The following is a 24,537-nucleotide window of genomic DNA, read 5'->3' as shown; positions in this document are numbered from 1 at the left end:
TGGGCTACTGGATCTAATGTACTAGAAAAATAAGCACACGGTTTGTGTGAACCTGCTTGATCCTGAGTGAGTACTGATAATGCAGTACCTTCACGTTCTGTGACAAAAAGTGTAAAAGGCTTACTGTAACATGGTGTCGCTAAAACTGGTGCTTGACATAAGGCTTTCTTTAATTCGTCAAAAGCTTGTGTATGTTCCTGAGTCCAAGGGAGGACAGTCGAAGACGCTGCCTCCTGGGTTGTCAACTGTATGAGTGGTTTCGCTAGAAATGCATACTGAGGAATCCATTGTCTACAGTAAGAAGTGAGGCCTATAAAGGCTCGTACCTCCTTTTGTGTCTTGGGTTGTGACATGTTTACAATTAACTGGATACGGTCAGGCGTTAGCTGTCTCCCCCCTTTGGACAGCAAGTGCCCAAGGTAAACCACTTGCTGAACACAGAATTGCAGCTTCGAAGGGGACACCTTGTGTCCCTTGTCAGCCAAGAAATGCAAAACCGTCAGTGATGCTTGCTCACATTCAGGTTCGCTGCGGGCGGTGATCAATAGATCATCGACATACTGTAGTAGGGCAGTGTTGTCAGGCATGTGAATACTGTCAAGTTGTCTTTTCAGTGCTTGGCTATAGATGCTGGGGCTTTCTGTGAATCCTTGAGGTGCGCGTGCAAATTTGAAGCTTCGACCACTTAAACAGAATCCGAAAAGATATTGGCTTTCCGGATCGATTGGGACACTAAAGAAGGCGTTCTTCAGATCAATTACAGTAAAGAACGTTGCTTCGGAATCAATGGCAGTCAATAGAGACGAAATATCTGGGACCACGGGATATTGTGGTACAATGCATTTATTCAGTTCTCGTAGATCGATCACTAATCGATAAACTGGGGGTGCATTTGGGTCAGTACGTTTAAGAATTGGAATGATAGGGGAGTTACAGAGATTTGAGTCGGTTTCTACAACCACTCCTTGTGCAATGAGCTCGTCAATGATTTTCAGCAAAGCCACTACAGCATCTGGAGGTAACTTGTATTGTCGGATTCGTGGTAGTACTACTCCTGGCTTGAGTGTGACACGGTATGGAGTGATGTGCATACAACCTACATCAGTGGGGCCTTGTGCCCATAAATGTGCAGGAACATTCTGTAGTCTTGGATCAATATCTCTCAACACATAGTGACCCTTAAAGTCACGCAAGAACAATCTTACTCCTTCCGGAGAACAACATATCACAGCACCTAGAGCCTTCAGTGTCTTGATGCCTAATAAGTTTTCTGGACATGATTTCGTGAGCAATAGATCTGTAGTGCGAGACACCGGACCAACTAAAAGGGGTACTGGTTTCGATACTTCATTTACAATAGGCTTGCCTGAAAATCCAAGGGAAACATTCTGTGAGCCTGAGAGGGGTGCCCCTGGAACCTCGTCGTGACTTATTGTCGTCCTGCTAGCCCCTGTATCAATCAAAAACTTTCTATCTTTTCCTAATACTTGACTATGTACGTAAGGACCCTCTTGATCTACAGGAACCTCAATAAGAGGCAAGCCAACCTCCCTCTCTAGGCTGTTTCATGTGTATCGCTGATAATCAGGATAATCTGCTTGTGCACACTGGTACATCTGCTGCGTTGCATGTTGTGTTGCGGCAATCGGTTGTGGCTGTGGTACCGCTACGGTCTGTACTGTCTGTTGTGGAGCATGCATAGGCTGTACATTCTGTGGTACGTGTTGTTGGGCCTGGTCTTGTCTAGGTTGACGTGGTCTTTCTTTAGTTTTACCTGTGGATATATTGTGTTTCAAAACTGCACAATCGTTTACATAGTGACCTGGCTGTTTACAATATTTGCATATCCCTTTAACAGGAGCTGTCGAATTATTGGACTGTGTCATACCCTTTTTCTGACCGTCAGCTGGAACTGACTGAGCAACTAGCATTTTCATTTTCGTGTCTTTCATACGTCTTTGTTCGTGATCATGTTCTTCTCTAATTCTATTCTGGTGGTACTGTAACATTTGTAACATTTGTGAAGGCGTGTTTGCTTGCCATGTGCTCTCGACTTTCAGTACACGATTCTTAACTTGGGGTAGGGAATTCTCGACCAATTTAGATACAAAAAGGTGTGGGTATGACTCGCTACTTGCTTTCAGGCCACTATTAATAATAAAACATTTCTCAAATCGGGAATAGAAGTCACTAGTGTCTTCATCGGGTTTCTGTTTACAGGCTGAGATTGCATCCCAATCCTCCTTTTTAGTTGCTAATAACCTTGGCAATACTTGTACTAACAATCCTGGTAATGCTTTAGTTTTGTCCCCAAGACCTAAACCTGGGGTTCGGGTCGCTTCTTCAGTTTCTAATGCAGCCCAATCAATCTTTGTTTCTCCCACCTCCCATTCTTTTTCTTTCAGTTTCTCGTAGATACCAGCAGGCAATGGTACTTTCAATATCTTCATAATGTCGGGATAGGTATAATCACCCATGAGTATCAGACACCCAAGCGGCAAGAAACTGGCAACGCGAGCCAGTTTCTTGCCGCTTGGGTGTCTGATGCTTAGCCCGATTGACTCGCTTAAAACTTGCCGAACTGCCGCGGCGGCTGCCGCTCGGGTTCGAGCATAAACTCGAATTTCTGCTAACTGAGGCACATCATAACAACTTTTGGTTGTATGCGCATCAGCACCCCATACACTCTTTAGTGTCTTAAACATCAAGGGAGTATCCTGATATTCCAAGCATAAGCAACAACGATCCCCCAATCCTTGTCCTGAGGAGAACCCTTGACCTATTTAACGGGTTCGAAACGCGTCGGCGTCCTGCTCCACCCAGATACTGAACCATCAGGGCATAATAGGAATATAATTTACACAAATTCTACACTGCTGCATAGTTTTGTGTTTTCCTATTTTTTGCACCATATGTAAATATTAAAAATGCGTATCTAGTGGTGGTGAATACAAGTAGGCTAGTGTGTCATCTTGCTTGTCCACTTGTTCATTTTCATCCAGGATTGGTGCCTCAGCTAAACATAATTTTTGAGGCATTGCACAGTTGTTTATATTCATTGTTATCACAATTGTTATATGTGTATGTTTTTGATTCAATGTATTGTATATGGTTTTTTCAATGCACTTGTGAACTTCTGTAAATGTGGTGTGTATCCCTTGATGCTAAAATATTTGCTCAAGAAACTTTTTTCATAAAATACAAGTGATTATTCACAAATGGTTTGTCAGCCTAGCAATTAATTATACTAGGTGTGCATTTGTTTCTATTAATTCATACTGTCCGGCACTGTGGTTTGTCTGTTTCATAAGAGTGGTCCAAGCCGGTCAGAGACAGGACCCAGCCTTCCCCTCCTTTTTTTGTGTGATTTCTTGTATAGCATATCTCATTAAAATAGTGTCCTGGAATCAAACAATGTGTTCTACATATAAACACTGTAGCCCTCACTGTTAACAAAACATCAAATTGTTCAGTATTTTCAAGACCGAGGTGGTCCTCTGTCTCCCTCAGCTGGCGTGGAAGGTTATTCCATAATCATGCCTTTGAACTCAGACCCACCAACAGATCAGGCCCGCAGCTTCAGTAGGCAGATTCTCTGGGTTTGTCTTGTGAAGAAGGATAGAATCCATTTGAGGGCATCACCCAGGATTTCGATGTGGTGGAGTCTCTTGATGAGTTTGTGGTGGGATACAGTTGCAAACTCTGCTGACAGGTCAAGGAAGATCAGGGCTGCTATTTCTCCTCGGTCAAGGAGGGTTCTGATGGCGTCAGTGGCAGCGATCAGGTGGTCTCAGTGGTGTACTTGGCGTGGAAACTGGATTCAGAGGTGTTCAGCAGGTTGTTTCTCTTCAAGTCTTTGGTGAGTTGGCAGTTGATAGCCTTCTCAAGAACTTTGGTGGGAAAGGTAGGAAAGAGATGGGGTGGTAGTTCATGAGTTTGCTGGGATTAGCGGAGGGTTTCTTGAAGAAGGGTCTGACCTCTGTGTGCTTTCCCCATCAGGGAAGGTGGCCATTCTAATGGATGCGCTGAGAATAGAGGTGAGTTTGCCACCGATTTCCTTGCTTCCAAGGTAGAAGTGGTGAGGGCAGGGGTCCGTGGGTGCTCCAGAGTGGATGGAGTTCATGGTGGCTGTAGTGTTCTGCATGGTGAGCAGGTAGTTGTAGGTGGCATCAGTCGGTGTGAGTAGGTTACTGTAGATGGCGGATATCTTGCAGATGTAGTCCACCAGGGTGTTGCAGAGTTTCTGAGAAGGGGAGATCGTATTCTCTGTGGTTGACAGGCATGAGAACTCTCTGATGAATGCTGAAGAGTTTCTGGCTCTGGTTGGAGCTTGCTTCTATACGGTCTGACATGGTGCTTCTTTCATGTCTTGTAGGTGTTAGTGGTATTTGTTGAGGGCCAACTTGAAGGTGGCTCAGTCTGCGTCTGCCATCTTCTTTCTAGCCATTTGCATTTCCTTTTCCTTGTCCTGAGTGCTAGTGTATACCAACTGGCATGATATGTAGATCAGCTGGCCCTAGCTGGCTCGAAGGGGGTGACTCTGTTGGCACAGATGGTGATCCAGGCATAGAAATTCCATTGGGTCTCAGTCTATTTGTTCCAGCTGTGGTTGGAGGAGCTGGGGGGGGGGGTGTTTGGTGGTGGTGCATGGGGATGTTGCAATAGTGAAGTGGATAATGGTGTGGTCGGTCCAGATTGTTAAAAATCTGTTGATGCCTGAAGCACCTTTATGTTGATTACACTATGTAAAGAGTTATGTGATTCTCCTTCTAATTTGTTATTGCAAACATAGCTGCGATCCGACTTGTTTTTTTTTAATTACAGGTAAAGCTGATCCATGCCACAATAAAGAACCAATGGCAGGTTTGTGTCACTGGACTCTTTCCCCTTTCAATTGACATTGTCAGTAGAACAGCAAAATCTAGTAAATCTGGCTCTCCACAAGACCCTGCACAGCATCCATTTATCATAGGACACTCGATGCTCTGGCTCCTGTGTGGACTAAATTATGTAATAGCTTCCTATGCAATGCCAAAACATCCAGCTCAGAGGAAACAAACTCTCAATTTTCTATTATTGATAAAGCCCATAGCAGACCATCAAACCTCAAGCAATGTTATGCTCATTTCTTTGTTACTATTATTGAAAAGAATTATGGAGAAAGATGTAAATATTCAGTTATTCTTTTATATCAAATCCCAAAACTTGCTAGATTATTTAGATTGCCTTTTGCTCTTCCTTCAGTATGAAGACAGTGTTGCTGGCAGTCACAGAGGATCTTCGTTCCATTTTAGATCAATGAACTGGAGCATTCTTTTGGATGTGACAGCTGAGTTTGTCTCACAATGATAACTGTACTTTAAGCATGAACTCTCGTATGTAATTGTTAGACACCAAGTGAAGCATTTGTTGCCTTTGCATTCTAACTTTAAGTCTCTTATTTGTGGTGTTCCCAAGGGTTAGCCCAGTAATCTACTTTATTAAATCTCTATATTATCCCTCTCATTTCCTTGATTACATTGTTTGATTTTGCCATCATGATCTACACAGTTGACACTCAGAGTACAGTTTCCTTCAATCACAATTATGTTAAGGACATGCCTGCTAATTTTCAGTTATTCATGTCTGAGGTGGCTAGGTGGAAGCCATCTCACTCAGTGAAGTAGACAGTGATAGGAATGAAGTCCTTTTCTTTGATTGTTCTCCACATATTTGAATGGCCACCTGGGAGCCGTGTGAGTTGGCAGTTCCCCCAGCTTCTGCTGTGTCTGCAAGCAATCTGGGAGTAATTTTTTATACTTTTCTTTCTCCAATCTTATTACTAAACTGATTACTATGTGTTGTTAATCATGCTTTTCATCTGTGGAAAGTTAATGTTCTTCATACAACTCACTGAAAGTCTGCCATCCAGGCTCCCATGATGGCCAGTATTGACTATTGTAATACCTTTTATCTAGGCCTTCCTTCTTGGACTCTTCATAGGCTACAACTAGTGCAGGATATAGCTGTACATCTAATATTGAAACTCTCTTCTTATCTTCTATTTGTACTAATCTACAAACATTCAATCCTGAAAACATCCTGTTTCTGTCACAATACTCGCTCTAGTGTTTGCCCTCCCTACCTTCAAAGGCGTATATCCCAGTTCTCTCCTACTAGAGCTCTCTGCTCCGCTTCTGCAAATTTCCTTCTAGTCCCTAGATACAGAAGATCTAGATGGAGGGGCAGATCTTTTTTGTACTTGCAGTGAAGCTTTGAAATTTTCTCCCACGCATTTGTTATCTTAAGGAACAAATGAAATATTCTGTTATTTGCACGCAATTAATTAGGTCTGTCCCTGCTTCAGGGTCAGGATACCGCTCTGGTAGGTATCAGTACGCTTTTCAAGTCTTCTTCATTCATTCATTCATAGCCACATGGAAGTTCTCTAAAACACTGTACCATGATACAGATACCTTTCTACATCCCTGTCACATTCAAACATAAATTGTGCATCAGTCATAACAATTAGTCAACCAGTTGGAACTAAAATCTGAAAGCAACTAATCGAGAAACTAGGACAGCAACGTTTGACAAAATGTAATGTAGGGGACAGACATAGCTCTAAACTGAATAAGGTAGGTGAGATGACTGAAATCAGCAAGGGCATGGTAAGAAGGACTGCACACTTCAAAACCTAATTGACATTCAACCATTTAAATCATAAAAGGTAAAAGGTTTCCAAACAGGTGCAAAAAGAAATGTTCCAGCTTACTGTTTTCCATAGATATTCCATAAATACTGGAGTTAAACACAGGACATGACTGCATATGCACCAGTGGCTATTACCTGACCAACCTATGTTGGAATCACAAACCACTACAATCAAAACATTTTGCACCGCTGAAATTCTAAATAAGAAAAACATATTTAAATTACTGAAAGCTAGATGACTGGCAATGGCATAATTCTGCCGCCAAATAATGATTAGGTCTAAGAAGAACTTTTAGTGTTTAATGTGCTCTGGTTTCAGACGGTGGGTACTGTGTGTACCAGGACTTTTTTCCATAATTAAACCTTCACCCAGGGCAAGAGGCACACAAGTCAGAAGAAAGGTGAGAATAAGTTAAATATATAACAGTGGCAAAGGGGAAAAGTAGCGATGAAAAAGAATCCCCAGGAGTGAGATAAAGATACATTAAGTGCAGGGCGTACTTCGATATTTTGGCAGCTCAAACATTTCACCGCACTGGCTCTAAAGAAAAGCTTTCTGCCTCTACACTATTTCCAAATGAAGCACAGAGGACTACCCTGATGGCTAATCCTGATGACATTTGTACAAAATTGATGTTTCTTGCACTGGGGACATGTTTTACGGTTATGGTTTTTCTGTTCCCTTCTGGAAATGTATGAAAATGAAACCATGCACAAAAACTAATGGGCCACAATGACCAGCTTCTGAAGACCTATCCTCAGTAAACAGAAAACAATTGGTGGTACAAACGTGGGTGCATGATGTAGATGTTGTATTGAGTTGTAAAATGTAAAGGTGTGAGATTCTACCAAATAAATCCTCTAACAAAAACATATTGTAAGTGTGCCGACACATTTTGTATCCTAACAAACCATAGGAAATTACTATTGGCCTCACATAATTTAAAAGTTCAAGCTCTTAACAAAGAAAATCTGGAAAATGGGTTATTTAAACTGCTTTGTTAAGTTCACTTAATACCTTTAATACACAACACAGAAGATGATCGTAAACAGAAACAGAGGATATTCAGATGTCATCAGTCATTGCTTATCTCTAAATTGAAATCGTTCTTCTAAATTTCTCGCAAGCAACAAAGCAGCAAATAGAGAATTACTAATGTAATCAGGAACGTGGAAAGTGTTCTATTGGAATTATATTTATGTTTGAGTGTTGCATTGTCAGGCTATGTCCATGTAAATTCCCTTTCTACTATCCTCTGTGGCACTAGCTCCCCCATTCATGGTCCTTATCTTAACAATTGTTAATGCTCTGCATTAGTACGTGAAAGAGACTATGAATACATGTACCCCAAGAAAACAAATTAAAGAATCACAAACTAGAAGTCACATGTATTTTTGAGTGAACAGGATTTGTAGCTCTACACGTACCTTTAAAACAAGGGTGTCCAATCTATGGCCAGCAAGGGCGGATACATGCTAGATTTTCAAGATAACTAGTTACTATGTAAATGGGACTGATTAGATCAGCCTTCCGGGATTTATGTAGGAGTAGGCTAAACTTTAAATATATTTTTAAAGTGTGCCTGTTCCAAACCTTCCAACTTTAAAATAAAAATTGCTATGTGATAAGGGGCGTGGCCTTGAAGGGGGCAAGGCTATGCACAGAGCGGCCTTTGAGGCACGTCTGCCCCAGTTCCCTGCCGCCATCGACTTTACCCACCAACAATAAAGTAAAGAAAAGGTTGCTGAGGCTGCTGCTAAGGTCCTGGCGTATGTTCACACCTTAATGGACATCGGCTGCTTCTGGCCTCCAAAGACAAGCTGGAACCCCACTGAGTGGAGGGGTTTCATGCTTGCCTTGCCAGCCACCGTGTGATTTCGACTCTTCACCGGGTGACCGTGTGAAGGGAGCTGATATCGGGTGACAAGTGGTGGCACCGTGGTAGACTTGAAAACAAGTCCAAACCTGACTGCGGCTAAAAACAATCTGAGATGGAGTCTGTGTTTTGGTGCATTATGGGTTTCAGTGTAGGTATCCCAAGTCACATCAAAACTGAAAACACTTCTTCGAAAATAAAAAAAAACGGTATTATTTTGAATCCAACACTAGATGACAAGAGTGTGCACAGCATGGTATTTACAGCAACACATACCACATATGCTTATACATACGACCTCCTGTCTATTACGATACTTTAACAGGGCCAAATATGTAACCTTCAATAACGCATGGTAAATCTTTGCTTCAGTGAGGGCATTCCCGGTTGCATTTCTGTGGCCAGGGGAAAGTAATAGAGTATATATACCAAGCTGTTTGGTGAAAACCCCATATAAAATAACCACTGAAAGCCGTACAAACATACTTTTTTCAGAGATATGTTAACGCAGTAAAACAATACGTTTTAATGAAGGCTACGGTTACCTTATTCTTTAAGGGAAGGCAATATGGCCCACCAAAGAAGCAGGACAATAGGTGAAGAGAAAGGAATTGCCCCACTACTGTTTCATTTAATCAGAGCCCAGTGTTTTATATGGTCCAGAGGAACTGTTACTAGAATAAGACGTCTCAGCATAGCAATAACATGCATGACTTAATACAACACGATCCCAACAATGGTCAATATATTGAAACGGAGAGGCTAAAGTGGGCTTACTCAGGCACACAGAAAATAACATTAAATACACTGAATAAAATAAATCGATATCATAATAATTTGATTAAGGTTCTAATTATTTTGTAACAATTTGAACACTGACAAACACTAGAAAGCAATAGGATCTGTTGTGTGTATTACCATTCATCATACTTACCCCAGTAACACATCACCTGCACACTAGTATAATGAGGATATATTAGATGTTATATGGTACCATGCAAGTCATAATATTTTTCAGAAATCAACTGAGCAAAATTTTACCTATTAGAACGAAGAATGTGATAATTTTGGAAAGTAGCCGTTGGCATTACTATGAGTCTTTTGTTTGCATGTCCGTTATTTAAAAAGTTACTCAAACAAATGCCTTATTCACCTTAATACGATCACAGCTTTAAGTTTATTTTTTTTAATTACGTAAACAATATTTTACACTTTATGTTAATATATCTATGCCTGTGGGCATGATGATCAGTGCAACAACAAGATATGGCGACATCAATTCTGTAACACATCGTAAGTAAACAAAATACACAGGAAATTTCAGGAAGCTGCTAGGACCTCAGAATAGGCCATTCACAGTTTACCAAGTCAGCAGCTCTCAGTGAGAAATAAAAATTCCTTTAGAAAACAGGGCTTTCGTAAAACAAAATAACAACAATGCTCTTTTACAAGCTCCTCATGTGTATTCGCTGTTAATATGTAAAAATAAGGATATGTATTCATGTAAAGAACAAACTCAAATGGTAACAGGCACTGGGGGAATTAGTGTGGCACCTTGGTGGTGGTACAGTGATTTTAATTGAAGCCAGTGGTACCTATATGAACTTAGCCTTTCTGGATAGAGGCAGTGCTCTTCTGGAATGTCATCACAAATCCACCTAGCTTCAACGAACGCCTTCTGCCCTCAACATCTCATTTAATTTGATAGATGAGCACAGGAATTAACAAGACACTATCTCTATAGACCGTACTCTAAATTGCTTCCTTCTGAAGTTTACATTACATTCCAAATCTGCTGTTAATCTTAAAAGCACTAAACTTATTCAATCCTACTTATTTTAATTCAAACAATCATGACGAGAAAATATTTTTATATATTTTAATTCTGAATACGAGGAAGTAGACAAGACACATCAGGAATATTGTTCTCAAATATGAGAATTTGTCACAAATTGTGACAACACTTGGCAGTCTGCTCAACAAAAAAATCCCTGCCTGGCACTTTGCTGTAAGGCCTAATTTCATGTATCCTCTGCACAAGAAGCTGATGGTCAAGGGTGTCAAAAGCGGCAAGTAAATTAATCAAATCCTGAGCAGCTATAATGCGCCCATCAGCTACCCAGTAAATCTCAACCAGAGGAGACAAGATAGGTACGTTTGTGCTTTCCCCAGGATGGAAGCCTGTGTTGCAGGGCCCAGATTATTGTTAGCTTGTACAAAATTTTGGAGTAGGTGCAAACCTGCATCACTTGCACCCAACTTTCATGCCAAGGGATGAGTCTTCTTAAGACTTCATAAATGGCAGCAGGTATAACGTCACATTTCACCTAACAAGGATCAAAGAGTTTTCTGACCATATGAAAGACCACTGTTGTAAGTAGAAGAGTAAGATACTTAATATGGATCACACCACCCAGTCCTTGGTTCTCGGATTACTGTCTCCCTCCCTGGGACATGATAGAGCTTCCTTCGTTCTTCTTGGATAGAGACTAAATATCACTAGAATCCCCTGGTGAGAGCAGAGGTGTCCCAGTTCCAACAAGAGAATAGGCTCAGAATACAGTGCCACAACCAAAAGAATTAAAAGGCCGCTAAGACCAGCACTAAGTGGAAAGTTTGATTTCCCATTTCGTTGCTTCAGGTTTAACAAGGCTGATCTATCTGATGTCCATCAGAAAGAGCAATTTGTATATCTGCAACTACAGGTTGATTATCTCCCAGTCCCCAGTAAGAGTGCATGTGATGCAGAGGTATTCAAATTGGGGGTGGGCCCCCCTGCGGGGGCCTTAAGAGATCTCAGGGGGGAGTGCCAGTCTTTGGCCAAGAGAAACATCATACTTTGTTAGAAGTGTTAAGAAAATGAAAGGGAGGTAAGCCACCTTGAAATGGGTCATCACTAACAACTTTTGTCATTTATATCCTGACTTGGAGTATGTGTAAAAAGGGGAAATTGAGCCTAACTGCAATGTTTAAATAAGTTTAGACATATATAAATATTGCCAATTAAGCAGCATAATTGTTAAAAAATTGAGGGAGGACAAGGATTTTTTTTTTTTACATGGGGCGCAGCATTAAGAAGTTTGAAGACCATTGATGTGATGGGTCCACCCAGCTACTGAGACAACAAGGACATAGTATGGCACACAGGCTACTGAGTGACAAGTAATATTTGGTGTTATAAGATTCCAACACTAATATTACAGCACCTCTATGTGGTAATGCATAATAATAATATATATATCTCATCCTATAATAATGGTTGAGCTCCCATAAATATTTAAATGCACACTTTCACAGAGCATCTCAGAGTCTATGCGCCTAAGTTTAAAGGTCAGCTGTAATACAGATTTACACACCAATGCTCTACGCAGGTCCTCAAAGCCTTATATGTGGGTAATAAGGGGATTCATAATCATCAAATCATCCCTTTGTTCTCGGTGCAAAGAATCTCTGCCATGAACATCTGCTACCCTTATGTTTTTATCCTCATCTTCTAATCTTAGAGGATCGACAGACCAACTCATACAATTTTGAGGTTTCTTTGAGTGGTTCCTCTGTGGACAGTGGCCAGCAAAGGAACCACTGCTTTCGAGAAGATGGCAATGATTAGAGAAGGCACCTGTATTTTTCTAGACACTACCAGACAATCATCGAGATACAGAGCTGATGCTGTGTTTGTGTTTAGTTGTTGCCTATTAAAGGGGAAAAAACATCTTCAGGGTCTGAGAGGCTGGTGCAGGTTATGTTGTGCCTGATGTGCTTCAATTCAACTAAAAAAGGGCACTGCGGTGTGTTCCGCAAGACACACCCCACAACCCCATGGACTCCTTCTCTCAGTCATGGCATTACTCTTAAGTTGCCTCCCAAAGTACATTTGAGCACCACAGCTGCAGTTGCAACATTATGATGTCTTACTACAGTCTCCCCACTGTTAGCAACACTCTTTCTATCCCTCCCAACTTCCACTCAATTTCACAGTATCCCACATCACACTTCCAGTCCTCCCAAGCCAAGCCAGTATCACCATTGACCACAGCACTCAAAGCGGATATCTAGACATGTGGCGAAGCAAATTATGTGTATGAGAAGAGTCAGTTTCACCTACTTATTCTTTATGGAAGTAGACAGTTGTCCATTCTCAGCTCACATGCATGGAACACAAGTAACGGGATTTGCTACAATGCCTTATTGCTATGCACTGGACACAGATGGTTTCCTTTAAAGACGATTGGTCTTTTCACATATATCTCAAAATAAGAGAGGGGTCCTCTTCACCAAAGGGACAGGACACCAAAATGACACTACTTCAGAAAAAACTTCCCTTTAGATTGTTTAAGAGTGTGCTATCATAAATACAGTACGAATTCATGCACATCCAACAATCACCAACGAGTATGACAAAAGCCAAAAAGTTAATATAAAAAGTGTTTTATTCAATGGAGCCTTGGTTTAAATAAAAGGTATACAAATACACTATAGACATAAGTCAGTTATGTACACCACGCAACACCTTGGGTCTATGAACAATGGTGAAAACATGAGCAGGAGGGGACCAGGTGCAAAGAAAGTATGTCAAGGGGTAATGATACCAACCACCTCATCAGGAGAGGAGAGAACTAGGTTGCCCAAACCCATCATTCACATATCGTGAGTTGTCATCATTTGGGTCTGGCCTCCTCTCGTGGGGTACTCAGTCTAGAAATATGACTGAGAAGCCCTCAGTGTTTTCCAATCAGAGGATGGCTGATGACTCCGCAGAGCATACCATGAAACCCATAGGCATAAGTTCCTGCCAGGTGAAGAGGGTTCTCAAACAAAAAATAACAAGTGCAGCGCTAACTGATACCGAAAAAAGTGTGTTAAAAATGACTAAGGGAGCTCCATATCAATTTTATTCTAAGAGTGCCCCTGTAATGGTTAAAAAGCAGAATACTAACTAATGAAGAGCAAAAGTTAGACGATGGAATAGGTTGACATGTTTCTGCCCTCACAAGGATCTATAAGTATCGGGGAATTCCTCAGGACCAATTTAGCTAGAAAGATATATAGCTGCTGCTCAGAAGTGAAAACACCAAAAATTTGACAAATATCAAAGTAAACGGTTCATATACTCCACCGACATTATCCAGCTTGACAGTTGATGGAACAAATTGTCGGTTACCCACAACAGTTGGGTGTCACCCTCACCCCTACCTGGTAATTACTCAGGGAAGGGGGCCCGCTCTATCCGTCGGTACCCCTGGGCGGTCTATGAGTTACTCATAGACATCTTCTTAATCGTATCACCCACAATGTTTGGAGAACTGAGGCGAGAAAACCTCTCTGTAACCCTTAGTTTAGGCCAAACTATGTACACGTACAGATGAGTCTGTTTAAAACATCAAGCCTATTTCCAGAAGTTGTTGTGCAATCCTTATCGTGGCACCCACCAGTCTTGGACACGAAGCCAAAGTGCCAGGACTAAACAGCCTACTGCCGTGCTCCGGTCATCGTCAGTTGAGTGTTGTAAGTGCTTAATACACCGAAATGAGTTGCTACTTTTCATGATCAAATTGAATTGGTTTGCATTCATAAAATAAGCACAATATACTATTGAATTTGAAAGGACCATCGGTTTGGCGCTTTGTGTGTTGTACATTTTAAATTGTATTTTTATTCCTATCTCCCGTTGCTTATTTTGTATATTATGAGGATCAGTTCATAAATGTTATGTACATAACTAAATTATGTCCATAGTGTATTTTTTATCGTTCTTATTTAAACAAAGGATGCATTGAATAAAACACTTTTTATATTAACTTTTTGGCTTTTGTCATGCTCATTGGTGATTGTTGGATGTGCATGAATGTGTACTGTATTAGTGATGGTATGCTCTTAGACAATCCATATGGAAGTTTTTTCTGACGTAGTGTCTTTTAACATAGAAATTGTTTCAAAGCAGGTAGAGGGTCTGATATCAGCCACATAAAATGCTTGACATAAATGATAAATCTAAAAAGAAAACAAGCATTGGAAATGCAATAGGGCTCGCATTAGGAAAGTTTGAGCTATTGATGTTATAACTGATTTTTTTTTACTTATGTGTTTTTTTTAAATAGCTAAATTTATAGCTATGTCATTTACAATGCCAATAGTTATAACTTTCGCAAATGTGACACCTATAGCATTTGTAATGCAACATGTTTTGTATTTACGTGACTTAGATGTATTGATATTACAAATAACAATGGCTTTTAATTTTTTAAAATAATTAATACTTAAATAATTTATTTAATTTGTAATGGCAATAGCTTAAACTGTTGTAAATAACATTTGTGAAGATTATGTTCAGTGTTTTTTATTGTGACGAAAATCCAAGAACAGAAGTGAAATATTAACATCTTTTTTTGATTTGTAATAAAGCGTGAAAGCTTGAAACCAGCTTGAAACATTGAAAGAACATATTTGAACCAGTGATGCTGTGGTTGCGCTGAGTGATGCTGTAGTTGCGCTGAGTGATGCTGAGGTGGTGCGGAGTGATGCTGTGGTTGCGCTGAGTGATGCTGTGGTTGCGCTGAGTGATGCTGTGGTTGCGCTGAGTGATGCTGTGGTTGCGCTGAGGATGCTGTGGTTGCGCTGAGTGGTGTGTGCATCGGTGTAGCTGTTTGGTGGGTGCATTGGTGGAGCTTAGTTGGAGCATCAGTGGAGCTGTGTGGTGGGTGCATCGGTGGAGCTGTGTGGTGGGTGCATCGGTGGAGCTGTGTGGTGGGTGCATCGGTGGAGCTGTGTGGTGGGTGCATCGGTGGAGCTGTGTGGTGGGTGCATCGGTGGAGCTGTGTGGTGGGTGCATCGGTGGAGCTGTGTGGTGGGTGCATCGGTGGAGCTGTGTGGTGGGTGCCTCGGTGGAGCTGTGTGGGGGGTGCCTCGGTGGAGCTGTGTGGTGGGTGCCTCGGTGGAGTTGTGGGGTGGGTGCCTCAGTGGAGTTGTGTGGTGGGTGCATCGGTGGAGCTGTGTGGTGGGTGCATCGGTGGAGCTGTGTGGTGGGTGCCTCGGTGGAGCTGTGTGGTGGGTGCCTCGGTGGAGCTGTGTGGTGGGTGCCTCGGTGGAGTTGTGGGGTGGGTGCCTCGGTGGAGCTGTGTGGTGGGTACATCGGTGGAGGTGTGTGGTGGGTGCCTCGGTGGAGTTGTGGGGTGGGTGCCTCGGTGGAGCTGTGTGGTGGGTGCCTCGGTGGAGCTGTGTGGTGGGTGCCTCGGTGGAGTTGTGGGGTGGGTGCCTCGGTGGAGCTGTGTGGTGGGTGCATCGGTGGAGCTGTGTGGTGGGTGCATCGGTGGAGCTGTGTGGTGGGTGCATCGGTGGAGCTATGTGGTGGGTGCATCGGTGGAGCTGTGTGGTGGGTGCCTCGGTGGAGCTGTGTGGTGGGTGCCTCGGTGGAGCTGTGTGGTGGGTGCCTCGGTGGAGCTGTGTTGTGTGTGCATCTGTGGAGCTGTGTGGTGGGTGCATCGGTGGAGCTGTGTGGTGGGTGCCTCGGTGGAGTTGTGGGGTGGGTGCCTCGGTGGAGCTGTGTGGTGGGTGCATCTGTGGAGCTGTGTGGTGGGTGCATCGGTGGAGCTGTGTGGTGGGGGCATCTGTGGAGCTGTGTGGTGGGTGCATCGGTGGAGCTGTGTTGTGGTTGCATCAGTGGAGCTGTGTGGTGGGTGCATCGGTGGAGCTGTGTCGGTGGAGCTGTGTGGTGGTTGCATCAGTGGAGCTGTGTGGTGGGTGCATCGGTGGAGCTGGGTGGTGGGTGCCTCGGTGGAGTTGTGGGGTGGGTGCCTCAGTGGAGCTGTGTGGTGGGTGCCTCAGTGGAGCAGTGTGGTGGGTGCCTCAGTGGAGTTGTGGGGTGGGTGCCTCAGTGGAGCTGTGTGGTGGGTGCATCGGTGGAGCTGGGTGGGGGGTGCCTCGGTGGAGCTGGGTGGGGGGTGCTTCGGTCGAGCTGTGTGGTGGGTGCCTCGGTTGAGCTGTGTGGTGGGTGCCTTGGTCGAGCTGTGTGGTGGGTGCCTCGGTCGAGCTGTGTGGTGGGTGCCTCGGTGGAGCTGTGTGGTGGGTGCGTCGGTGGAGCTGTGTGGTGGGTGCATCGGTGGAGCTGTGTGGTGGGGGCATCTGTGGAGCTGTGTGGTGGGTGCATCGGTGGAGCTGTTTGATGGGTGCATTGGTGGAGCTGTGTCGGTGGAGCTGTGTGGTGGCTGCATCGCTGGAGCTGTGTGGTGGGTGCATCTGTGAAGCTGTGTGGTGGGTGCATCGGTGCGGTGAAGCTGTGTGGTGGGTGCATCTGTGGAGCTGTGTGGTGGGTGCCTCGGTGGAGCTGTGTGGTGGGTGCATCTGTGGAGCTGTGTGGTGGGTGCCTCGGTGGAGCTGTGTGGTGGGTGCGTCGGTGGAGCTGTGTGGTGGGTGCATCGGTGGAGCTGTGTGGTGGGGGCATCTGTGGAGCTGTGTGGTGGGTGCATCGGTGGAGCTGTGTGGTGGTTGCATCAGTGGAGCTGTGTGGTGGGTGCATCAGTGGAGCTGTGTCGGTGGAGCTATGTGGTGGTTGCATCAGTGGAGCTGTGTGGTGGGTGCATTGGTGAAGCTGTGTCGGTGGAGCTGTGTGGTGGCTGCATCGCTGGAGCTGTGTGGTGGGTGCATCTGTGGAGCTGTGTGGTGGGTGCATCGGTGGAGCTGTGTGGTGGGTGCATTGGTGGAGCTGTGTGGTGGGTGCCTCGGTGGAGCTGTGTGGTGAGTGCATCGCTGGAGCTGTGTGGTGGGTGCATCGGTGGAGCTGTGTCGGTGGAGCTTTGTGGTGGGTGCATCGGTGGAGCTGGGTGGGTGGTGCCTCGGTGGAGATGTGTGGTGGGTGCCTCGGTGGAGCTGTGTGGTGGGTGCCTCGTGGAGCTGTGCGGTGGGTGCATCGGTGGAGCTGTGCGGTGGGTGCATCGGTGGAGCTGGGTGGGTGGTGCCTCGGTGGAGATGTGTGGTGGGTGCCTCGGTGGAGCTGTGTGGTGGGTGCCTCGTGGAGCTGTGTGGTGGGTGCATCGGTGGAGCTGTGCGGTGGGTGCATCGGTGGAGCTGTGTGGTGGGTGCATCGGTGGAGCTGTGTGGTGGGTGCATCGGTGGAGCTGTGTGGTGGGTGCATCGGTGGAGCTGTGTGGTGGGTGCATCGGTGGAGCTGTGTGGTGGGTGCATCGGTGGAGCTGTGTGGTGGGTGCATCGGTGGAGCTGTGTGGTGGGTGCCTCGGTGGAGCTTTGTGGTGGATGCATCGGTGGAGCTGTGTGGTGGGTGCATCGGTGGAGCTGTGTGGTGGGTGCATCGGTGGAGCTGTGTGGTGGGTGCATTGGTGGAGCTGTGTCAGTGGAGTTGTGTGTTGGCTGCATCGCTGGAGCTGTGTGGTGGGTGCATCTGTGGAGCTGTGTGGTGGGTGCCTCTGTGGAGCTGTGTGGTGGGTGCCTCTGTGGAGCTGTGTGGTGGGTGCCTCTGTGGAGCTGTGTGGTGGGTGCATCGGTGGAGCTGTGTGGTGGGTGCATCGGTGGAGCTGTGTGGTGGGTGCCTCGGAGTTGTGGGGTGGGTGCCTCAGTGAAGCTGTGTGGTGGGTGCGTCTGTGGAGCTGAGTGGTGGGTGCATCTGTGGAGCTGTGTGGTGGGTGCATCGGTGGAGCTGTGTGGTGGGTGCCTCTGTGGAGTTGTGGGGTGGGTGCGTCGGTGGAGCTGTGTGGTGGGTGCATCGGTGGAGCTGTGTGGTGGGGGCATCGGTGGAGCTGTGTGGTGGGGGCATCGGTGGAGCTGTGCGGTGGGTGCATCGGTGGAGCTGTGCGGTGGGTGCATCGGTGGAGCTGTGCGGTGGGTGCATCGGTGGAGCTGTGTGGTGGGTGCATCGGTGGAGCTGTGTGGTGGGTGCATCGGTGGAGCTGTGTGGTGGGTGCATCGGTGGAGCTGTGTGGTGGGTGCATTCGTGGAGCTGTGTCAGTGGAGTTGTGTGTTGGCTGCATCGCTGGAGCTGTGTGGTGGGTGCATCTGTGGAGCTGTGTGGTGGGTGCCTCTGTGGAGCTGTGTGGTGGGTGCCTCTGTGGAGCTGTGTGGTGGGTGCATCGGTGGAGCTGTGTGGTGGGTGCATCGGTGGAGCTGTGTGGTGGGTGCCTCGGTGGAGTTGTGGGGTGGGTGCCTCAGTGAAGCTGTATGGTGGGTGCGTCTGTGGAGCTGTGTGGTGGGTGCATCTGTGGAGCTGTGTAGTGGGTGCATCGGTGGAGCTGTGTGGTGGGTGCCTCTGTGGAGTTGTGGGGTGGGTGCGTCGGTGGAGCTGTGTGGTGGGTGCATCGGTGGAGCTGTGTGGTGGGGGCATCGGTGGAGCTGTGTGGTGGGGGCATCGGTGGAGCTGTGTGGTGGGTGCCTCGGTGGAGCTGTGTGGTGGGTGCGTCGGTGGAGCTGTGTGGTGGGTGCATCGGTGGAGCTGTGTGGTGGGGGCATCTGTGGAGCTGTGTGGTGGGTGCATCGGTGGAGCTGTGTGGTGGGTGCCTCGGTGGAGCTGTGTGGTGGGTGCGTCGGTGGAGTTGTTTGGTGGGTGCATTGGTGGAGCTGTGTCGGTGGAGCTGTGTGGTGGCTGCATCGCTGGAGCTGTGTGGTGGGTGCATTGGTGGAGCTGTGTCGGTGGAGCTGTGTGGTGGCTGCATCGCTGGAGCTGTGTGGTGGGTGCATCGGTGGAGCTGTGTGGTGGGTGCCTCTGTGGAGCTGTGCGGTGGGTGCATCGGTGGAGCTGGGTGGGTGGTGCCTCGGTGGAGATGTGTGGTGGGTGCCTCGGTGGAGCTGTGTGGTGGGTGCCTCGTGGAGCTGTGTGGTGGGTGCATCGGTGGAGCTGTGCGGTGGGTGCATCGGTGGAGCTGTGTGGTGGGTGCATCGGTGGAGCTGTGTGGTGGGTGCATCGGTGGAGCTGTGTGGTGGGTGCATCGGTGGAGCTGTGTGGTGGGTGCATCGGTGGAGCTGTGTGGTGGGTGCATCGGTGGAGCTGTGTGGTGGGTGCATCGGTGGAGCTGTGTGGTGGGTGCCTCGGTGGAGCTTTGTGGTGGATGCATCGGTGGAGCTGTGTGGTGGGTGCATCGGTGGAGCTGTGTGGTGGGTGCATCGGTGGAGCTGTGTGGTGGGTGCATTGGTGGAGCTGTGTCAGTGGAGTTGTGTGTTGGCTGCATCGCTGGAGCTGTGTGGTGGGTGCATCTGTGGAGCTGTGTGGTGGGTGCCTCTGTGGAGCTGTGTGGTGGGTGCCTCTGTGGAGCTGTGTGGTGGGTGCCTCTGTGGAGCTGTGTGGTGGGTGCATCGGTGGAGCTGTGTGGTGGGTGCATCGGTGGAGCTGTGTGGTGGGTGCCTCGGAGTTGTGGGGTGGGTGCCTCAGTGAAGCTGTGTGGTGGGTGCGTCTGTGGAGCTGAGTGGTGGGTGCATCTGTGGAGCTGTGTGGTGGGTGCATCGGTGGAGCTGTGTGGTGGGTGCCTCTGTGGAGTTGTGGGGTGGGTGCGTCGGTGGAGCTGTGTGGTGGGTGCATCGGTGGAGCTGTGTGGTGGGGGCATCGGTGGAGCTGTGTGGTGGGGGCATCGGTGGAGCTGTGCGGTGGGTGCATCGGTGGAGCTGTGCGGTGGGTGCATCGGTGGAGCTGTGCGGTGGGTGCATCGGTGGAGCTGTGTGGTGGGTGCATCGGTGGAGCTGTGTGGTGGGTGCATCGGTGGAGCTGTGTGGTGGGTGCATCGGTGGAGCTGTGTGGTGGGTGCATTCGTGGAGCTGTGTCAGTGGAGTTGTGTGTTGGCTGCATCGCTGGAGCTGTGTGGTGGGTGCATCTGTGGAGCTGTGTGGTGGGTGCCTCTGTGGAGCTGTGTGGTGGGTGCCTCTGTGGAGCTGTGTGGTGGGTGCATCGGTGGAGCTGTGTGGTGGGTGCATCGGTGGAGCTGTGTGGTGGGTGCCTCGGTGGAGTTGTGGGGTGGGTGCCTCAGTGAAGCTGTATGGTGGGTGCGTCTGTGGAGCTGTGTGGTGGGTGCATCTGTGGAGCTGTGTAGTGGGTGCATCGGTGGAGCTGTGTGGTGGGTGCCTCTGTGGAGTTGTGGGGTGGGTGCGTCGGTGGAGCTGTGTGGTGGGTGCATCGGTGGAGCTGTGTGGTGGGGGCATCGGTGGAGCTGTGTGGTGGGGGCATCGGTGGAGCTGTGTGGTGGGTGCCTCGGTGGAGCTGTGTGGTGGGTGCGTCGGTGGAGCTGTGTGGTGGGTGCATCGGTGGAGCTGTGTGGTGGGGGCATCTGTGGAGCTGTGTGGTGGGTGCATCGGTGGAGCTGTGTGGTGGGTGCCTCGGTGGAGCTGTGTGGTGGGTGCGTCGGTGGAGTTGTTTGGTGGGTGCATTGGTGGAGCTGTGTCGGTGGAGCTGTGTGGTGGCTGCATCGCTGGAGCTGTGTGGTGGGTGCATTGGTGGAGCTGTGTCGGTGGAGCTGTGTGGTGGCTGCATCGCTGGAGCTGTGTGGTGGGTGCATCGGTGGAGCTGTGTGGTGGGTGCCTCTGTGGAGCTGTGTGGTGGGTGCATCGGTGACGCTGTGGTGGGTGCATCGGTGGAGCTGTGTAGGTGGAGCTGTGTGGTGGGTGGCACTTTTTATAAATCATTAGTAAAAGAGATCAATGAAATTCAACTAAAACCCATATATAGCAGAAGAGGAGAAAGCTCTAGTAACGGGATGCAGGATGAATGTATTCCTTTGAAGCAAATCGCTAGCATGTGAAAGGTGAATAATAGCAATCAGCATAAAACGAAAATGCCAGCAAAAGACTTTATTAAATTTTGTGTGGCCCTGATAAAATAATTAGAGCTTTTAATTGTATCATGACCAACAACGGTTATTGTTTCAAGAGCAGCGTGTGAGATGGTTAGGCTGCAATATAAACAATCCCTCGGCATTGCTGTGGTGGGAAGGGGGAGTGGGGAGAGGCAAGAAGGGAAGATTAGGGGCCGGGAGCAGCAGCCTTTGATGTGCCGGCCGGCCGGCCGTGCAGTGAATAATTAAGGGAGGAGAAATGCCGGCTGGGGGAAGCTTCAGAAGCCTGAGGAGGCTGGTGGCGATTTGCACGCGCTTCGGGCACTTCAACAAATCGCCGAGTTAGGTAAACTCTGTTTAAACTGCAATATAGCTGCTAGCTATGCGCAAGCGCATCAGCAGGCGAGCCCTAAAGATGTCTGGAACCAAAGTACAAATATATTGCACCTGGAGAGCAATTTCACTTAGAAATATTTGTTTTGTTGCAAAACAATTTGTAAGTTACATTTATTGCAAAGAAAAAATTGATATGAATAAACAGTTAATGCATGTAGTTAAGTACATACTTCATCCTAATCTAGCCTTTAAAATGGCATCCATGACACCTAAGAAAATCATAATGAAGAGGTGCTGGTTAAAACAAATCAAATTTTGATATTAAACACCTCCTTTAACAAGCTATTTTAAATACATTAACAAACAACCACCTACCAGCTCATCAAGAAGAGCTTGTTTATTTTTCTTTTTCAGAATCTGTTGCATTTGTTCCTCTTTTTTGATCAGTACTCTTCTTTGCGTATTAGCATTTCGTTCCTCTTCCAAGGCTTCTTCCAGCACTTCTTGTTCTCGAGTCTAATACAAAGGATGGGAAAATGAAATATACTTTGGATAACTTTATTTAAGTTTACAATCAAATGAAAGTGTGTTTTGATCTAAGTGCAAGTAACAACAGCAATAAGCATTGGCTAAGCCAATAGGACTTTGTGAGAATGTGGATTGTTGGTACAAGGAGGCGTGAGCCCTTCTCAAGCAACAGCCACAATCCCTGACAGGGTGAACCACGAAAAAACACTAAATTAACCTGTGCTTAACCCTCTGGTAGCTTGGCACAAAAGTAATCACGCTTAAATTAGAGGCAATGTGTACAGTATATATGCAGCACTTAAAAAGTAATGAAGTGAAACCACAACATCCCACATCAATTTAGAATACAGTTTTACTAAACTATTTAACATCAAAACAACAACAAATTAGTAGAACCAGAGTTATGAATTTGTAAAGTTTGGAATGAAAAATAGACTGCGTTGGAGCTGCAAGGCAGCCGGCAGTGTCGGGGGGCAGCTTGACGAAGTCGCAGTGAAAATTTCTACGTTTGGACTTAGTCTCTGTTTTTGGAAGTCAAAAATATCCAGCGGGACGAAGATGCAGGCTGTGGCTGACGAGGGCAAAAGGAGAAGGGATCCTCCTCTTGCAAGGAGCCACTGAACAGGATTTTCTGCTGTGGAGAAGAACGCAGCAAGAGCTACCGTGATGTCAGGCCAGCCGGAGATGCACCTTGGGCTGATCAGGAAGCAGGTAGGTCCCAGTTTCCTCTTGCTTCTCAGGGCATTTTTTGGCTGAAAATGTTCTAAGTGGGAAGATTTGGATTTGTTCTATCTAGGCACTTTTAGCACCAGTTGCAAGGGTTGGGGCCTAGAGGGGCACCACTTGGAGGGTCAGGGCTCACTCTGGCTGGGTCCAGATGCAAGTTCAAGATGGTTGGAGCGTTTTCTGTCCCTGGGGCTCTGATTAGGATGAGCCAACTAACCCTTGGAGTCACCCTGAAAGTCCTGGGTTCAAGCGGAAAAGCAGATCTCACGCAGCATGTCAGTCCTCGGAGAGCAGCAGGGCACTCCTCTGTAGGCACAGGGCAGGCTTCAGTCAGCAGGGCAGTCCTCTGAAGTACACAGCAAGCCATAGGCAGCAGGGCAGTCCTCAAAGACCTTCACAGGTACAGAAGTGAAATTAAGAGTGCATCTGAGGGCTTTATAACTGGTGCCAGTTTTGAGTGGTAGTAACTTTTAAAGTGTTACCCCACATATGGTGTTGGAATTTCCTTCCTCATAAAGAATGGTATTTCTACCTGCTCCAAACAAAAGCAACATGTAAAACTTAAGACTACATGTCCAACTTTTTAAAAACAATACAAACTGCCATATGGGCTGTTTAGTGCTTAGCCTAGGGGTGACATATGTATTAAGGAAAAAATGAGGTTTTGGGCTTGGCAAAAGATTTATTTTGCGAATTTGAATTGGCAGTTTAAAACTGCACACAGACCACAATGGCGGGCCGAGACATGTTTTAAGAGGCTACTTTTTTGGGGGGGGAAAACTTTATTTTTTATATTTTCCGTGAAACATGTTATGCATACATCAATCACACATCAAAAATAGTCATACATAGTCATTGTATACAATAATGAGTATCAACAAAAAAAAAGGAAAGCACTCAGCAGCTGGGAACATGAGGCATCGTAACAATTAATGATATCAGTTAGACATTAGGAGCAGTGGAGGCGGGCAGCAGGCCCGGGCAATCCATCCACGGGGGCGCGATAATAAATGTCCAGCAAAAGAGGCGTATAGTGAATAGACGTTCGTATATCAAAGCATAAGAACGAACATTCTTTAACATCCACAAGTCCGCTATCTATAGCACATGTATTCGCTTCACAATAGCGCCAGCCCATAATATATAATCACAGAGTGTAGTGTTAGCGAGAGTCTCTGAGTAGGGTGGCCATCTCTCTCCTCAAGCATTCGAGAGGAGGGGAGCCCTCCCCCCCCGGGTATCAATCTCCGCCTCCTCTCCATCCGCTCTCACCTCAACCTTCAGCAAATATTCTCGTAAGGGGCTCCATATATCCCTTGGCCTAGACGACAATGGCAGCCATTCCGCATGTACAGCAGCCTGCTCTTGGCAATATACAAGATCACGTAGCCAATCCTTGAATTTCGGAGCCCTCCTCCTCCCCCATCTGCAAGCCACTCTATGCTTCGCCATCAGCATCGCAATATCCATACATTTCTTTGCAGTTTTCGGAATGTGCATCGTACACCCCAGCAGCATCAACAAGGGATCAATATCTATAGTGGTGCCCATCATATTTTCAAGTTCTGCGTGGACTTGCGCCCAATACTCATTCACTCCTGGGCATTCCCATGCCAAAT

At 46.8% G+C, this 24,537-nt stretch overlaps 1 protein-coding gene across 1 annotated transcript in view; it reads right to left on the bottom strand.

Annotated features, from left to right (window-relative positions):
• Positions 1 to 24,537, bottom strand: part of MNAT1 (MNAT1 component of CDK activating kinase) — a 687,393-nt gene that overhangs the window by 364,896 nt on the left and 297,960 nt on the right. Inside the window, exon 5 of the mRNA XM_086936667.1 lies at positions 22,040 to 22,180. Within this exon, the coding sequence (XP_086792793.1) occupies positions 22,040 to 22,180 (141 nt within the window). The remainder of the gene's footprint in view (positions 1 to 22,039; positions 22,181 to 24,537) is intronic.

Source organism: Lissotriton vulgaris, chromosome 9, assembly GCF_964263255.1.
Source record: "Lissotriton vulgaris chromosome 9, aLisVul1.2, whole genome shotgun sequence".
Taxonomy (NCBI): Eukaryota; Metazoa; Chordata; class Amphibia; order Caudata; family Salamandridae; genus Lissotriton; species Lissotriton vulgaris.
This window is presented reverse-complemented; position numbering and strand designations above follow the sequence as displayed.